The 18643-nt window shown below is 51.2% G+C and overlaps 3 protein-coding genes across 3 annotated transcripts; 2 read left to right on the plus strand and 1 right to left on the minus strand.

Moving 5' to 3' along the window:
• Positions 1 to 646: 646 nt before the first annotated feature.
• BCR38DRAFT_446698 (uncharacterized protein) lies at positions 647 to 2191 on the minus strand (the record flags this gene model as incomplete). Its single annotated transcript, XM_040861106.1, has 1 exon — positions 647 to 2191. A coding segment is annotated over one exon (1340 nt), but the record flags the coding sequence as incomplete, so codon positions are not given.
• Positions 2192 to 9003: 6812 nt separating this feature from the next.
• Positions 9004 to 10385, plus strand: BCR38DRAFT_446704 (uncharacterized protein). The gene has a single exon (XM_040861107.1). It carries the CDS (start codon positions 9226 to 9228, stop codon positions 10204 to 10206), a length of 981 nt encoding a protein of 326 aa, XP_040711631.1. The 5' UTR covers positions 9004 to 9225; the 3' UTR covers positions 10207 to 10385.
• A 1833-nt stretch (positions 10386 to 12218) lies between these two features.
• BCR38DRAFT_413137 (6-methylsalicylic acid synthase) lies at positions 12219 to 18370 on the plus strand (the record flags this gene model as incomplete). Its single annotated transcript, XM_040858794.1, has 5 exons — positions 12219 to 12239; positions 12394 to 12438; positions 12508 to 12591; positions 12650 to 13436; positions 13587 to 18370. 5 exons carry the CDS (start codon positions 12219 to 12221, stop codon positions 18368 to 18370), a joined length of 5721 nt encoding a protein of 1906 aa, XP_040711632.1.
• Between the last annotated feature and the right edge of the window lie 273 nt (positions 18371 to 18643).

The raw sequence follows: 18643 nt of genomic DNA on the forward strand, positions 1-18643 counted from the left end.
ACATAAGCTACTTAAGTACCTTCTTTGGGCCATATTGAACTCTTTGTCGAGACGATCATGGCAACTGGTTCTTTTTATTCTCACGGAAACTTATGCAATGCTTAATATTATCTGCAGCTTGGGGGTCTCTAACATGCATACTGTATGTTAGCCGAAAGTCAACGTTCAACCAGCGAACCTTTTTCCATATCATTTTCCATGTCTAGACGCCGGCGCCTGGTTAGTTGAAAGCTGACTTACACGTATTCCGTTACCTCGCTGTCTTTCATACAATTATAAGGATCATGGGAACCTGTTTACGCTGCTATCAGCTATATTTCGTCTGCGTTCTTCTTCGGTATTTGGTTCTCTGTATGGATTTCTTGGACTCTAATCATTATAATGTAGGTTACAACAGGTTGAATCTACATATCTGGATGTACTTTACGCACATATTTGAGTATTTTCTGGAATGGCTTTTTACTTTGTATAGTTGCTATTCAAGTGCTGTGTGAGTAATGATGAAACGCCATAGGACCGAGTTTCGCGGTTTTGGTCGATCCAACATTGTGGCGTAGTAGATAACGACCGGTATGACTGTCATTACACCTGTAATATAGGAAATCCGTAGAGTTCGATTTTGATTTGCGTCTATATTCTATTGAGTATTGAGTTCCTTATGCAACAAGGTAGTTTACATAATGCCTTTCAATTTCCCATCTACACCATGAAAAGCACCTTCTACCCTGATACGCAGCACGGTTCCGCCGGATGCATTCCGATGGCCCTCAATCAAACCGAACGGACGATCCCACATCACTGCAGCGACAGTCGTGTCTGACATATTGGTTCCAGACATCACGCTGTTACCATCAGGGATCTGGCTCTCCGCCAGAAGGGACAGTTGTGGATGTATCATAAACATGGTGTTTTACCAGCTCGACGACATACCATTGCTTTGCCGCAAGACGGCAGGTGCCTGCCTTCGTGATTTGCCACTCCTGGGCCTCCAGCTCGATGTAGGCAGTGAATGGGTACCGAGTGTTTGTTCCACATTTCATTTCAAGGTGCAATCTTCCGTTCTGGAAGGGTCCATAAGCGTTGGTGGCACAAATACCATGGACGGTGTCCATTTGCTTCCTGAGGAAGTCCAGAGCGTGTTCGAATGACTCGAAAGGGCCGGTTTGATGATTTCGATACTCAAAGGGATGAGATTCCTCAGGATGATGTCTGGCCGAAAATCGAAACTGAATTTGAGACGAGCATGTTGGGTTATGGGGGCAGTCACGTTTCTTGCGACTCTGGTTGGCCGAAGTTTTTGCATCTCTAGATTTGTGACTCGGCGCAGACCTGAATATTCCCGTCTGGGACAGAACATTGACCCCGGGAATGACAGTGAGCATTATGCCTTGCGAACCAATGTGGGCCGCTGTTTGAAGAGTCCCATTGCCAAAGGTACTGGAGGATGGTAAACTATGGTGTTGCAGACCGAGGTTTTGCGACAATGTATTATTTGTTTCCGACTGTGGGGAGCTTTGCTGATTTCGGGTTGCCATTTGCGTGGACTGCGGCACGCGGTGAGTTGAGTTATCCTCCGAGTATTTCCCAAATTGTCCTGCGGCTTGATTTTGTTGTCCGTCTTGAAGATTGGTGTTCTTGGCGCTGCCGACTTGGCCAGGCAGATTTTCAGGGTCAGAGGTCTGGTCTTCGTTGAAGCATAATGCATGAAGAAATTCTGACTCGGCACCGAAATTTGAGAGGTTGGGCAGAAGCTGACGTTGGAGTAATGGATTGGAAAGATTTTGTGTGGGATGCGAGTTGTCGGATTGCAAAATCCGACCGAGGAAAGGTTGGCCATCAAATCCAAAGCCCTGGCCAGAAGAGACTTGGTTGTTCGAATGAATGGTGTTGGACGAATCCCTCAAACCAGGGGGAAATCCTGGTGGTTGCCCTTGGGCGTTGATTGCGTCGTTTTCGTCCGAATGATATAGGCCGTAAGTAGGACTGGGATAATCATTGTCTGAGACGATTGTTGAGTCGCTGGATGATGAGGTTTCGTCTATAGGTGATAGATTTCCTGTGAAGCTCGTGTTGCTCGATGTACTTAGGCGATTGTATTCGCCTGAGATTGTAGCATGTTCTTCGTCCTCAATGAGCACTATGTCCTCATGAGAAATGTTGAGAGACTTACGCTTCTTGCCGCTGGCCATGGTATATTCGTGTGATGTCGAATAATACGAAAAACGTCTGTTGCATCGATCGTGATGGTCAATAAACTGCTGCAAGGATGGCGAGGCTCATACTCCAAAAGCTCTGTACATTCCAAACATGTAGTAGCGTCCTGGCGTCAAGGTCCCTGTTGTTCAAAGCCCTGGAGATGTCGTTCGGGGGCGTTCCTCCCTTCAGAATGCACTTGCGCCGTGTGTGATGCGCCTTCTCGTGAATCGGTTGAGTACTCCGCGGTAGACTGCAAGCGCGCAGGTTGTTTACACACACTACTTTATCGAGATATCTGCTTAACCGATTGGACTGGGGGGCATATTGGAAAAGCCGTGGATGGAATGCCTCCTCTAATGTTCTATGAAATCGGGTTGGTCGATGTAAAGTGAGTGCTTAGCCGCTAACATACTCGTGTACTGTCATCCAAATTGCAAACCCGGCATTCTTAGCCTTGGTCAGTGAAGTAGAGGTAATTAAGTACTGGTAGGGCAGGTGTGTTGGTAATTGACTTGGGTTGCCATCTGGAGGGTCGCACCAGCCATTTGCTACTGTGGACCATCATTCTTCGGGGGCGCAACTTCCTCATTGGTCGGTCAAGTTGATAGGCCATGACTTGATTCGAGCCAGATAATCACCAATTCTGATTTTGGTTTGTTTCAGAATTATGATTGTAGTTTGTAAAGTAGATTACCGCTCGGTTAAATCCGTAAGACTGGTTTTGTGAGCAATACAAGTAAGAAGGCTATGGTGATGATGATGGGACTAACTCGCAGGAATTTGCAGCTACGGAAGGGCGATCTATGGGTAGTTGGCCTGAGCACTACACCCAACACTCAGCCGATTTGCTAGGGCACGCAACAATTCTAGGATACGTATAAGTAGCTTCCAACTCTCAGGTGGAGTAAAGCACTATATGACACATGACCCCGAATAAGTCTGCGTACGGCCCCCACTTTCGGCATCCCAACACGAGATAATCAATAACTTCACATATGAATATCTCAGCCAAATTACATTTAAATTCCATGAACGAACGTAGTTGCAAAGGATATCTGGTTCAATAAAGCGAATACCAGCCCCGGGACTTTCGCACTGCTGCTATGCTAGTCTTCGTGGTAGGAACTTATAATGCCGCGTACGTACGTCAAATCGACCTGTGACCATGCATCCTGTATTAACGCGGTGCACCCACGCCTTGTGGGAGATATTGGTCTTCAATTCAGCAAAATTGATTCGATTTCGCCTATTTTGGGCTTACGGGTCTTCCATACAAGCTCAATGGGGTTGAGATCTGGGCTGTGCCGGCCACTTAGTCGTCCAGATGCCATGCTCTTCCAGCCATCGCTTTGCGTAGCCTGAGACCTATACCTCGGCGTTATCTTGCATAAAAGGGAACCAGGCTCGTATAATGGAAGGATATCGCTCTCAGGACAGTCGCAATAGGACTGTGCAGTGATTCCTCCGCGCGGTGCTTTCGGATCCCCTTTAAAGATGAGTTGTGATGCCCCCCTTTCATCGTCACGTGGCCAAATCATCCCCAACACCATAGTCGATATACTCGACCGCTCATGGCTCTGTATATTGTGTATTCACAAGATCCTCCCTGTACTGTTTATAGGGATAGCGGAAGACCCCTTGGCCTGTTGTATCCGGTGCATTCTGTACCGTACATTCGTCAGAAAACAGCTTACGCATCAGCTGCCGTAACTGGGCCGGCGTACGGTGCGCGCGGCAGAATTCGATTCTTTCCTTCGTATCTTCGGCTGTCAACATAATCCGCTAAGCCGCGCGCCATTTCTTGAGGTAATACCGCTGTAGAAACGCCTCTACAGTGTCTATATGGATGGAAACGCCGGCTCTACGTTTGAGCTCAGCATACATCATCCAAGAATAGCGTCGGCATAAAAAACTAGATGGCGTTCATCTCTAGCACTCAGCTTCCTAGGCGCACCAGGCCGCTTCTTCGTACGTGTGGTTTTGGTTGTTTTGGCGCGGCGATGGTTTCAAGCCTCTGCGTTGCATCACATTTCGTAGCCGCAACAATGGCCCGGCGCCATAGGGCTGAAATCTCAGTTAAGGCTGTAATATCTGCTTATAACGGTACCAAAGGATCAAACATTCATAAAGGTTTGGTTACCCAATAGTAAAATAAAGTTAAGGTGCAGTTTTGTGGGGTTTACTTTTTAATCTGGTTGCGGGGCCATACGCAGACTTATTTGGGGTTACGTATCGACATCTAGCAGTATTGTTAATAATTCACAATTGTCCTATATTGTGCTAGGATTTGGTAGGTAGTATATAGTCTATCGAGGAAGGTGCTGTTCTAATTCAACCGGCAAGATACTCAACAGGTAGGCAATGATGACAGTTCTAAAAGGATAAAGCATCTTACTTCCATTGTTTTATCGACCCTGTATAACTCCGTCTTAGCTGAAGCATTGAGCTTAGGCACTGTGCAATTCCAAGATAAAATTGCGTTTTCCGCTTACTTCTTGAGGCTATCAGCGTGGTGTTTTTACCGCACTCCACTAAGCTAAGACTAACATCATAACCAAGTGTTCAACTCGTTTCCCAGTTCGAACAGTAGTTAATCAATAGTTATTGGACTGATTGTGCAGATTGTATTGTATTGAATGTGTGATGATCTCTGGAGATCTCAAAGGAGTGAATTGTGGCCATAAGGGCCTTGTATAGGTAGAAACGAACGATGCCTGCCCCACAGGCAGAATTGTGTGGTACGACGGGTGGTGGTCAAATTGGCCCATAACGTACGGTAGCTGGCCATACGTCCTCACAAGCTGGCAATTCCGTTGTAATAGCCCCGAAGGTCCAGAAATAGTCTGATATTACTCATTCTGCTTAGTTTTATATGCCGATTCTAACCAATGTTCACACTAGGAAATGAACGGTAATAGTTCTTAATATTTTACGAGAGCCATGAAGTGTTATAAGGAAACTTTATAGTAATCGTTACTGGAAACCCCTAGGCGATCAACAGGGTTCAAAATATAAGTACTATCCTCAACAATAGCGTCTCAAGTCTTTTGATTATGTTGTTCCGTCTTCTGTGTAACTGCGCCCAAACATTATGACTTTCCCAGAATGACCTTTTATTACATGTCGACACTAGGTCACCCACCCATTGTTGGGCCAGACTCTCAGCGCTCACATCCCAGCGCCATTTAAGCTGGCAAGTGATAAATTTTGCCACGTTGATAAAAGATGCCGCAGAACAATTACGATTCTCGAGCATGCAAGAAGTCACAGGTGGAGAAAACAGGGGCTTTTTCACGATATTGGAGAGAATTTGAGCCGATAATATTCAGCTATTCGTTTTGGGTCCAGGCTGGGGCCAGTTTTCAACGCAAGAGTGACCGAAAGACTGCTTTTCTTGTCCTTGAAATGTAAATTTCGCTACAATTCGAATAAGTCCAGAGTGGGTCTACTTAGGTGATGGGACATATCAGGGGCGTGTGATGTCTACAGACTCCATTTACTTTTGCGAGGGGGTACAGTTACAGATGAAACTGCCAGGAACTGGGCGTGCCGGCCATAAATGGAGTCATGGGTCATCTGATACCTCTGCTTAGATGGAAAAGTGACCCAAATCATAATCCGCGAACTCTATGTTTCTGACTCGGGGAGTGGCATTCAGGAAACGACTGTGTAACGTCCCACACCCACATCCGGGACACCCCCACATGTGGGACGCCCTAAAAATGATGCTGTATATTATAACCATTGACTTCAACCTTTTTTTACACTTATTCTGATGCGACTACAATACAGCTTTCACCGTCACTAGGGTTTTCAGACTCGCTAGACTCATCTGTACTATCCTCAATTTCACCAGCCTCGATTTGAGCCTTCCGAATAGCCTTGATATTAGTAAACTTCGAATTAGGGCTCATATTGACCTTCCTCCGCTTCTTAGCCCTACTAGCCTCAAGCTCTGCCTCTATTGCCTCAATCTTTCGCTGTGCGACAGCTAACTGGTAGTCCTTCTCATCAAAGCCCTTTTGAACTTTCCGAAAGAGTAGCCGCTGGGTATTTGGATCACTATCAAGCTTGCTGAATAAGCTGAGTTGATCTTGGAGCTCATCTCTCCTCTTAGGCGTTGACCAGGCTACTGCTGATGTCTCTAACGCCCAGTCCTGACTACTAGAGTGCCCTTTGCAAGTCTGACTAGGCTGTTTGATTGGTGCTGACGTATTCTCAAGGAGCAGGGGGTGTCACGCCGTGCTAGGGGTTGCAATCCTTGCCACTACGCCACCGTACCAGATGTCTTCACCAAAAGAGACCAATACCAAAGTCCCTGACTTTGATATCTGCAACCACTTATCAATCTGTTCAGACCAGTGTAGGTCAATCACGTGACAACCGTCACAGGGGGCTCATAAGGGGTCTAGCTATGCTCAAAGGCCAGAGACCAGTATATTTCCATCCACTGATAATGTTCTTAACGGTCAATGCTGCTAGACGTGCCTTTCTATAGCAGAGGAGAAAGTTTCTCTTCCCTACGAAAGTAGTAGTATCCCATTGGTTAAGATATGTTGGATATGTTAGCTATCCAAGCTATCCACCCTGGCAAGTCACGTGACCTGTCGGTCCTTTCCTTTCTCCGATGCGGGGTCCCGTGATCCTAGCGTCTGTATCCACCTGGCCTGCCAACGGGCCTGTAATGTTGGTTCAGGGCCAACGGTTCGTAACATTGAACCATTGCCTGATCACATTAGCTGAGGCTCCATTAATACGCTGGGAATCGATAGCTCTGCTTCTCTGGACCTTGACTAAAGGGTTCCTCTTGATAAAAGCCTGGGCCCAGTTCTTTCCAAGTGGTTCGGTGTCTCCGTGGATCTGTAGGATACGCTCGGCGAAGTCTTTGAGCTGTTGATGGGTTGGTGGGAGGCCTAGGGCAGCCTGGATTCGAACCCATTCAAACAGATGGGATTCCTGGGCTGGAAAGAGCCTCTGGTAGTGAAACGGGGTCAGGCGGTCAGTAGGATATACCTACCACCTAACACACTGAACAGACGGCTCCAGTACCAACAGATCCCATCTGTTGGTCTTATCAGACGAAGATCGTGGTACTGGTTATAAGAGCTTCGCTGTTATACGTCTGGTGCGCGAGTTGGTCGGATGTGCCTCTGATACTCGTATCGTGATAATAGGATCTCGAACGTAAAGATAAGCTGAATAACTAAAATAACTAAATAACTGACTGAAAAGCGAAGGTGAAGATGTAGATAAGAAGGAGATGATGATATGAAGATGAGGATGATGATGCATGAAGATGAGGGACTCGTGTCCTACTCTGCCTCTGTGCCTCTTAAAGAAGAGAAAATAAACTTTCTCCTAGCCCCGTAACCTATTTCCCTGATGTCCGGCCTTACCCCGTTACAGTAGTCAGCGAAGGCTATATCTCTTGACTGGGCTCCCTGAATCCGTCGTGAAAGAGTAGACCTTGGGACACCATGCTCATATGCTGCTTTTCGGAGGCTTTGACCGGTAGCTATTGCTTGAAGAGCTCGATAAATATCATCTTCGGTATATTAACTCATATTATTGTAAAGAAGACGTACGTAAAATTTTGTAACGATTAAATCGATATTGGTAAAGATAAAAGAGGTTGAAGTTAGAGGCTAGCGGTGTTGATGAGGCATTTTTGGGTGTCCCACATGTGGGGGTGTCCCGGATGTGGGTGTGGGACGTTACTCTATACCGGAAGTGCCTATTGAATATGGATTTTTCGTGTAAGATGAACTACTTCCTGAAAAGACCTCTATTTATATATTGAAGTCATCACCAGACAAATGAATATACAACATCAACCACACAAATACCATAGCAATCTCCAAAAGGTGACCGCAATCCGTGCTTGCATGCACAAGAGGGATAGCGCCGAGAAACTTTTGGACTTACTGCATCTAATCGTAGCTGCATATCTCTTCAACCAGACTAGAAAGTAGCACTCTGTCTGACCTAGAAGGCAGTGGTGCGGCTATCACATTTTCGACTTTACAATTCGATACACAGTCTAGATCACCAGTCATTGTCCGATTTATTCAACCAGCTCCTCCTCTCGGGCTCGCAACCCCTGCACTCAGTATCGAATGTAATCATTTCCGCCAGGTATGATGCAACTTTGTTCTTCGATGAGTTGTTGTGTGCCCCTATTGGCGAGCAGCCAAGCTGTAGATCTGAACAGACAGAGAGCGCCAGGTGAAACCTCACGTAGTTACTGGATGATCCAGTGATAAGCACTCTCGATGCCGCATATAACCCCTGTTTTGCATGTAAGTGCGCACTGCGGCAATGCCGTCGCGGATTGGAGCATGGTTCTTGACGGCATCGCTGTGTCGTGTTCCCCGGTTGCTAAGCCCCCAGCAATACTTGAAATAGTCTATATGTTTATGAAACGCATGCATCAAAACCAACAGGAGTACGAGGCGCATTTTATTGACATATTGACCAATAACAACGATGAGTGATGACTGAGTTGGGTAATGCGGCACCTGTCGACATTAGATGCAAACGCCGAGGTAGCCAAGGTCGGTTGCAACAGTCCTGCCTCTCACCGGGCTTAGCCCGCAGTTTTGTGTAACTTCGAGACGAATGGAACGTTCTCCGGGCCACGCTGATGAAGAATGCGTATGCATCAGCAGGTAGTATACTACAGGGGTTCGGGTAGCACTAATCTTACCCGGACCTAGTGCGGGGGTCGGATCGTCCTTTTGGGGGAAAGTGAAGGGCAGGGCTCGAGCTTGTTGGCTGTGTCGGAAGACTGATGCACAGATGCAGTAACGGCCATTCGATCAATCGGAATAATTGCGACTGTAACTGCACCGACCATCTATTCGGTATAAGTCTACTCGAGTAACAAATATTTTTCCCTCGTCTTTTCCTGCTTGCTAGCGCTTTTTGCCTTTTCTGATTCTAGACTACTATTCGCCTTCGCGACTGCCTGGGAGCGATAATCAAATCTAGACAGAGCAGCGGCCTCAAACCTCCACCCACGTATATATCATGATCGAAGACCCGATATTGGTGACGCAGCTGCCGTCGGATGCCTGGTTCGAGGGCTTCGCGTTGCGGCCCAACGGACATATTCTGGTGTCGCGCCTCGACCAGCCCGAGCTGTATACCTTGGACGCCGAAAATCCAGATGCTCAGCCAGAGTTGCTGCACACGTTCCCCGATGCCAACGGGCTCATCAACCTGTGTCCGCTGTTGGGCTGCGAAGACGAGTATGCCGTCCTTTCGGGCATCGTCGACCTCGGCAACGTCAAATTCGAAAACTTCATTATTTGGCGTGTCAAGCTACATGGAAGTGACCCACCCGAACTCACCCAGCTGGCCAAGCTCGAGAGCTCGGGCTTCTGCATCGGCATCATGGCCGCCACGGAGCGCACGCTGCTCATCGCTGACTCCCAGAAGCACTGCATCTGGCGCTTCGACATGCCAACAGGAAAGACCTCCGTCCTGGTGGCCGATGAAACGATGAAGATAGCGAGTACCGACGACTTCTTTGGCCTCAACCGCCTGCGCATGGTCGGCAATTATGTGTGGTTCACCAACACCAGTGCCGGCATTCTCTGTCGGGTGCCCATCGAACTAGACAAGGACGACCCCGTGACGGGCGTACGCACCACCGGTCCCGTGGAAACCATCACCGATGACTTGCCTCACTGCGATGGTCTGGCTGTCACCAAGGACCAAGAGGTAGTCTACTCAGCGAGCTACATGAACGGATGGCTATGGAAGGTCAATATTGACCCCGAGACAGGCGAAGCCAAAACCGACGTCGTCATGGAAAACTTGGTCAGTCCCACGGCTGTAGAACTCGTCTACGTAGACGGGAAACCGAAGCTGTTCATCGTGTGCTGCGGCGAAATCGACCTTGGCTGGATCAACGCGGATGACAGGACATCATGGAGCGATCTTGCCCAAATCAACGCCAGCGTCACGGTAACAGTCACGACGGAGGAGGTAGTCGAAGCTGCCTAATGAAACACGGAGAAGAAAAAAAATTCAATTGGATCGGTCTTCAGTGCTATTCATCTATCGGCACTCATGTCTTGCATTCCTTGAAATAATACCCCAGCACAGCTGCATTTGAACACAAGGGAGGTGGGAGGACGGGATAGTGGTCTTGTTTTTAGTCATCTCGCGGTACATTTGATTTAGGATCGATCAACAAGCATTTACACATTGCACACTAGCTGCAGCCTGCTTGCATTGCCAACGGCAGTGAGACGGCGGCATCATCCTTGTGGTGCTGTGCCGTGTGGCTGCGTTGGTGAGTGGGTTATGGTGACAAGGAGAATGACATTATCATGAGACGCCGTAACCGGGTCGTTCGGTGCGGGCCGCTTGCTCTTTGCCTACTGACCTGTGCGGCACATTCCAAATTCTGTCGACGATCCAACTCTTCTGGGACTCGTGGTCAGTGCCATCACCAGGGGTAGATCAATCGGGTACGATGACTGGTGGCCCGTGGCCATGGGGATCCATCGCAGTTGATTTGCCCGAGTCAGTTGCTCAGCAAATCTAGACCATTCTAGGGTTGCCTACGCAGCGTAGAGTCGTGTTGACGATGGGTCAATGACAGTTGTTCCAACCATAATTGTCAAGCCTGTCATTCCGGATTATGTTTATGATCCTTGCTTTGGTTACTGATAACCATGTCAAACAAGGCTCGAGGCTCGTCGTAGAGATAGAGCAACCGGGCGAGACGCAGCCGGCTGGAGTCGAACTGGCGGTGAACGTGCCCGCGAGCTTAACCAAAGTGACGGATTACAAAAGCGCGAATATTACGACATGCGGCAGGGCGTAGGCAGCCACTGACCCGCCGGTTGATGGAGTTGAGCATGGATCTACCTTGAAACGTTGAAGTTCAGCTTCGACCAGCTGTTATAATTAAAGAACGATAAGCACTACAAAGCATGAGAAGATGACGGAGACCTGCCGCGTCCGTCCGAAAAGTCATATCGCAGTCCCAATAAAGATTCAGACTAGCAAATAATCCCACCCCGGGAGCCGTTCCGGTGACCAACCAGCGGCGGTCGCCTCAGCTGAAGAGAACTAGCAAAATCTAATCACACAAGCGCGGCCCCACGAGACAACGTCAACACAGCGAACCCTTGAAACAAAAGTCAGTGGTGTGCAGAACCACACGCCCTGATCGTTGTCTACCGCCCACAAAATGGCCTAGGACCAGGAACTCACATCCACGAATACCAAGATCCGTGTCCTGAACGACATCGTCTGAAGTGTTGATTCGCCAATGGAGAGCAGCATACAGACGGCCCGAGCTCTCGGGCCGTTGCCCACGTTTTTTCGGAGCATATTTCTGTCGGGAGTTGCATGCACGGAGGGCCGGGTACTCGGCTCATGCCATGAGAACTGATGCGGACTGCGGACCATTCCGGACAAGATCATCTCCATGCAGTCCCTGCAACGGCTCTCAGAACTGCAGGGCCCGGCATCTTGTGTTGCCATTTCGGCGGGGCTCGCAGGAGGAGTAGTCGGAATATGCCTCACATGTAATATTTTCCCGTCTTCGCATACAAACTCAGAGCAGCACAGGCCCGATGTTGCCATATGGCTCTGATGCAACAATACATACTACGATATGCAGCTTTTCAGTGTGACGCTGCGAAAACTCAATCCAGAATCGAGGTGAACGTGGCAGATGCCATACTTGTGTACACTTACGCGAGTCGATCCTCGCTCTCCAGTGTCGTATCACATCACATAATCAGAGCTAGATCCGCGTCGTGCGGCCAACGACTCAAACCAATAGAACTAAGTTTTGATATTAGATTGCTTTTCAAGCAGTATTACTTGATAAGTTTCAGTATTTCCCCATCCGGATTACATCCGGTGCAGTCAAACGCTTTATACATATGAGTGGGGTTTGCAAACCAAGCCACAGGACTGTATGCGTTTATTTGTTTGGGACATAATTTGCAAACCAGGCCAAATTTGGGTTGCCAGAAGCGCCCACTTGGGGCACCATGCAAGGGGAAAGCTCCGTCGTTCGTGGTCCTTTGGCCAAAGAGGAAGTGGTCCTCCGAGTCAACTGCTAATGTGCCTGCCCAGGCATTGCCAGACCCATTTTCACATAGCCTTTGCAGTATTAGCTGCATATCGTGGACACACATTACGCTTATCATGGCTGATGGCTAATAGTCGCTCCGCAGCGACAAGGGCCACAGTCGCAAAAGGGGAGACGACGTACGTATGCAGCGGGATTGGACAGAACAACCTTCTCACTAGAAGATAATATTTCGGAATCCGCGTTAGGCGACGTTGATATGGACTGCAAGTGATTGGGACGGATATCGAGAGTCGATAGAGGCAAACAATCTGGTCGGGTCCGGTATCAAGGTATCTTGGCTAGGATGACGTGACTATCTAATGGTCTCCTCCTCGAGTTGAAATATAGGTAAGACCATCCCATATCTCCATCGTCTCGCCTCTTGCTGCTTTCCGTACGCCCATTCTGGTATCTCATACGGACGTGAATGAGATATCTTACCCATCGTCAATTCTCCCCATCCTCCTCCTCCTCCCGCGCCCTCACAGTCCGAACGACCTCGCCATGTTGACCTCGTCCCCAGCCAGTAGCTCGGGGAAGTCAACTGACTTGACTGATCCCTCCTCTTCCCCAGTTCCCGGCGAGCAACAAATTCCATATGAGGACGTAGCCATCATCGGCATGTCCTGCCGCGCCGCAGGCGACAACACAGACCCAGAGAAGCTATGGCAATTCCTTCTTGCCCAGAAAGACGCTTCGGGAGAAGTTCCCGCCTGGCGCTGGGAGCCTTGGCTCCGCCGCGACGCCCGTAACAAGGCCGAGGTGGAGCAGACGCTTACCAAGGGCTACTTCATCGAGGACCTTGAGAACTTCGATGCAGCCTTCTTTGGGGTCTCGCCTAAGGAGGCTGAGCAGATGGACCCGCATCAGCGGCTCGGCCTGGAGCTGAGCTGGGAGGCGCTCGAGAACGCCGGCATAGATCCCAAGAGCCTGGCTGGCTCAGACACAGCTGTGTTCATGGGCATTGACTCGGATGATTACTCGAGGTTGCTCATGGAGGATCTGCCGAATATTGAGGCGTGGATGGGCATTGGTACTGCGGCGCATGGCGTGCCAAATCGCATTTCTTATCATTTGGATCTGATGGGACCAAGTGCAGCGATTGATGCTGCCTGTGCTTCTTCTTTAATCACTGGTGAGTGAATTTATGACGTGCACATCTTCTCATGGTTTGTCTTGGGGGGAATGTGTCTGTCTCAACTCCTGAGATGAACCATGAACCCCTGAGTCAGAGTCTGGGAATCCTTCCAAAGCTCAAAGTGGTCATTGCTGACTATCATTCAAGTACACATGGGCCGACAGGCTATTCTCAACCGGGAGTCCAAGGTCGCCATCGTGGGTGGTGTCAATGTGCTATTGGCTCCGGCTCTTACCCGCATGCTGGGTAAAGCAGGTGCGCTGTCCCCCGAGGGTATCTGTCGCTCATTCGACGACGACGCCAACGGCTACGCTCGCGGAGAGGGAGGAGCCGTCCTGGTTCTGAAGCGTCTATCCAGCGCTATCGCCGACGGCGACAACATCCTCGCCACGCTCAAGGGTAGCGCGGTTGCCCAAGATGGCAAGACTAACGGCATCATGGCCCCCAACGCAAAGGCACAAGAGCTGGTAGCTCGCCAAACCCTGACTCGCTCCGGCATTGACCCTTTGACTGTGGGGTACGTCGAGGCCCACGCTACCTCGACACCACTGGGTGACCCGACCGAGATATCAGCCATCGCTGCTGTCTACGGTGAAGGTGCCGGAAGAACGGCAGATAACCCTGTCTTCATCGGCTCCATCAAGCCCAACGTCGGCCATCTAGAGGCCGCAGCTGGCGCCATCGGCTTGATCAAGTCGGTGCTCGCCGTGAACAAGGGCCAGCTCGCACCACAAGCCAAGCTGAACAAGCTGAACTCGCGCGTCGACTGGAAGAAGTCGGGCCTGCATGTGGTGCGGGAGACAGCGGAGTGGACCAACCCAGACGGCCCCAGGCGGGCGGCGGTTTGCTCGTATGGATACGGAGGAACCGTATCACATGCTGTGGTGGAGGAGTTCACTGGCAATAACCTCTACGGCGATAGTATGCCGGCGCGATTGGAGACGGATCCTGTCCTTCTTACCATCTCGGCGGCGCAAGAGAAGAGACTTGTGAAGCAGGCCACGTCACTGGCAGAGTGGCTGTCCTCTCCTGCTGGAAAGGGAGAGAGCTTGGGTGCTATTGCCAACACCCTGGCACAACGCCGGGCTCATTATGATTACAGAGCTGCATTCGTAGTGACCAGTCACGAAGAGGCGATTGCAGCACTGACCAAGTTCGCCAAGGGTGACCAAGACGAAACGATTGCTCAAGGACGAGTCCTGGGCAGTGCCGACGGACTATCGCGGAACGCCGTATGGGTCTTCTCGGGTCATGGTGCTCAGTGGAATGACATGGGCAAGGAGCTGCTCCACGACCCCGTCTTCCGCCAAGCTCTTGCTACGTTGGAGCCAATCTACGAGAAAGAGGCTGGCTTTTCTGTCGTTCAGGCGCTCGAGACGGGCGACTTTGAGGCTTCAGAACGGGTGCAGATCATGACGTACGCCATCCAAATTGGTCTGAGCCAAGTGCTCCAGTCTAAGGGCGTGGGGCCTCGGGCTGTCATCGGTCACTCGGTTGGCGAGATTGCTGCTTCTGTTGTGGCAGGTTGCCTTACCCCGGAAGAGGGAGCTCTGGTCGTAATTAGAAGAGCTAAGCTGTATGCCCGAGTCCGTGAGCAAGGCCTCGGTGGTATGGCACTTGTCAACCGTCCATTCGCTGAGGTCGCGACTGAGCTTGGTGCCAGGAAAGACCTAGTCGCTGCGATTGACTCATCTCCTTCGACTTGCGTCGTGAGTGGCGACGCCGCGGCTGTGGATAAGTACGTCGAAACCCTCAAGTCGCGCAGCATCAAGACATTCCGCGTCAAGACCGACGTCGCCTTCCACAGCCCCGTGCTGGACCAACTTGCCGGACCCCTGGAGGAAGCGTTGGCTGGCGCACTCCACCCCCGCCCCGGCAATATCCCCGTGTACTCGACATCCCACAGTGATCAGCGCACCGACGCACCCCGGGATGTGGCCTACTGGGTCCACAATATGATCAGCCCCGTTCAGCTCAACGCAGCCGTCAACACTGCTGTTGATGATGGCTACCGCGTTTTTGTTGAAGTATCCTCCCACCCTATCGTCCTGCACTCCGTCAACGAGATCCTGGTGACGCGGAACCTGGACGAGAGCGAGTTCGCCACTATCTCAACCATGAAGCGCGACGCCTCGGCGACCAAGACCATCCACAGTGCCATCGCGCAGCTGTACATTCGCGGCGCGAATGTCGACTTTGCAACCCAGCTAGGCCACAAGCGCTGGTGGAGCAAGACGGTTCCCGGTACGCCCTGGGCGCACAAGCCCTACTGGAAGCAAGTCGAGACTGGCCCGCTGGGCGAGGGACAGATGCACGATGTCAAGAAACACACGCTGCTAGGTCAGCGGATTGCCGTCGCTGGCACTGACACGGTTTTGTACACGACCAAGCTTGATGAGAAGACGAAGCCCTTCCCCGGTACGCATCCATTGGATGGCACTGAGATTATCCCGGCTGCCGTGTATATCAACACATTCCACTACGCATCGGGCGGCTCAGTGATATCTGATATCCAGCTGCGCGTCCCGGTGTCCATGGGTCCCGAGACTCGCAACGTGCAAATCATCGTCCAAGGTGAGGAGATCAAGGTCGCCTCCAGCTCGACTTCAGCCCTCGACGACAAGGACCAAACCTGGGTTTCCCACAGCTCCGCCCGATGGAGCCCACTAGACAAAACCGTCGACAAGGCACAGACCTTCGACGTAGAAGCCATCAAAGCCCGCATCGGCACCAAACTGCCCAACAGCTTCTCCGTCGACTACTTGACCAAAATCGGCGTCGCCGGCATCGCCTTCCCTTGGCAAGTCGTCGAGCACTACGGCAACACGAAAGAGATGATCGCCAAGGTCGACATGGACCCCAGCGTCGAGAAGTACGACTGGGACGCCCGCTCGTGGGGTCCCTTGCTCGACGCCGCTACTTCCGTCGGCTCGACCATCTTCTTTAATGACCCAAAGCTGCGCATTGTCTCGCAGATCGACCGTGTCAGTCTCCTTTCAACCGACGCGCTGCCCAAGATTGGATACTTGTACGTCGAGGAGGCGGCAGACGCTAAGAGCCCTGGTGCGCACGTCAGTGTGTTGAACGAGAAGGGGGAGATGCTTGCCAAGTTCACATCGATGCGCTTTGCCGAGGTGGAGGGCGCGAGTGGTGTAAGTGGAAGTGTGGATAGCCTGGTGCACCAGCTATCCTGGATTCCGCCCAGGTTCGCGGAGAAGCCGCGGCAGTTGAACCAGGTTGTGCTGGTGTCGACTGATGCAGCGATTCTTGAGTCGTACGGCAATCAGCTGCAGTCGCAGACACAGAAGCTGTTCAAAGTGAGCAGTGTAAAGGAGCTCGAGGAGCAGACTGAGATCCTGTCTGTTCTGGGTCAGAAGGGTAGTGCTATTATATACGCGCCCGGCAGTGTCGAGTCGCTACAAGAAGTCTCCGCCGCCGCCAAGGACTATATCTGGGAGGCGACCAGTATCGTCAAGCTGATTGCAACCAAATCCCTGACAGCGACATGCAAGCTTTTTATCATCACCAACCGCGTTTACACGGGCGAGTCTACCACTGGACTCGCACATGGTCCGCTGTACGGCTTAGCCCGCATCATCGCGTCCGAACACCCTGATCTTTGGGGTGCCCTCATCGACAACGAGACAACGTCTATATTCCCAGTGATTGCAGCCAAATATGTGCACGAACAGGATATTGTGCGAGTGGTCGACGGCCTCCCCCGTTGCGCAATCATGCGGCCCCTGTCCAGGGAACAGCGTTACAAGCCCGATTCACTGCGCACACTGATGCCCAAGCCTGAGGGTACGTACATCATCACTGGTGGACTCGGACCCCTTGGTCTCGAAACCTGCAGTTTCTTGATCGAGAAGGGAGCCCGTCGCATCGTAGTGGTATCCCGCCGCAGCCTTCCCCCGCGAAACAAATGGTCCTCCCTAGCTACCACCGATCCCGCCCTCGCCGCAGTCGTTGAGCGCATCCAAAGTTTCGAAAAGCTAGGCGCCACGATCCACAGCCTCGCCCTCGACATCTCCGCCCCCAACGCCTCCGAGACCTTGCTCTCGGCTTTGGACAACCTCTCCCTGCCGCCCGTGCTCGGCGTAGTGCACGCTGCCGGCGTCCTCGAAGACGACCTTATCCTCAACACCACGAAATCATCCTTCTCCAACGTCCTGGCCCCTAAAGTGGACGGTGCTTTGGCACTGCACACCGCTTTCCCGCCTAGCTCCGGACTAGATTTCTTCGTCCTCTACTCCAGTATTGGCCAGCTTGTCGGCACCGCGGGGCAGGCCTCTTACGGCTCTGGCAACGCCTTTTTGGATGCGCTTGCGCTGCACCGCCGCGCGAGGGGAGATAACACAGTCGCTTTCCAGTTTACCGCCTGGAGGGGCCTGGGAATGGCTACTTCGACGGACTTTTTGACGTTGGAGCTCAGAAGTAAGGGTATCACGGACATCTCGGCCGAGGAGGCCTTCCGCGCATGGGAGCACCTGGGCAAATTCGACATCGAGGGCGCGGTAGTAACGAGATGCTTGCCCATTGACGAAGGTGAAGCGGTCGCCTGCCCCTTATTAGAAGACGTGGTTGTACGCCGCGCAAGAGCCGGGAACGCGTCTGCGCCCGACAGCAGCTCAGCTGCCGAGAGTGGAGCAGACGCCCGACCCACAGCACCGGATGAGTTGGCCAAGTGGCTCAATATCAAGATTAGGGAGTGCATCGCCGCCGTGCTGATGATGACGGATATCGACGACATTGATGCGCGCGCGCCCGTCGCAGATTTGGGCGTCGATAGTGTTATGACGGTTGCGCTCAGGCAGAAGTTGCAGAGCGCGTTGAAGGTCAAGGTCCCACCTACGTTGACGTGGAACCATCCAACTGTTAATCATCTGGTTGCTTGGTTTGTGGCAAAGTTTGCGGAGGAGTCGAGTTAAGCGGTTGACGTGAGCTTGAAGAGGAGGAAGAGTTTTTCTTACCGCGGTTTCGGGTTTGGGATGGAAGGTTTTGGGTCACAGGTGTTCCATTTCTTTGCATTCTTTCAAGACTTTGACTAGACAACGTTAGAACAATACTGATGAATAACGGAAATGTTTGATTTTAATTATCGTCTTGGGTGCCATTATATCTGTTTGTTGCGGAGGAGTAAAGCCAAACCCCCTTGCATGTTATGATGTTGCGGTGTCTTCCTGGATCATCCCAATAGTATT

This window comes from Pseudomassariella vexata, assembly GCF_002105095.1.
Source record: "Pseudomassariella vexata strain CBS 129021 chromosome Unknown BCR38scaffold_15, whole genome shotgun sequence".
NCBI classification, from domain to species: Eukaryota; Fungi; Ascomycota; class Sordariomycetes; order Amphisphaeriales; family Pseudomassariaceae; genus Pseudomassariella; species Pseudomassariella vexata.

Excerpts from the sequence above, each read along its gene's own strand:
- BCR38DRAFT_446704 (XM_040861107.1), top strand. The coding sequence starts at position 9,226 with ATGATCGAAGACCCGATATTGGTGACGCAGCTGCCGTCGGATGCCTGG.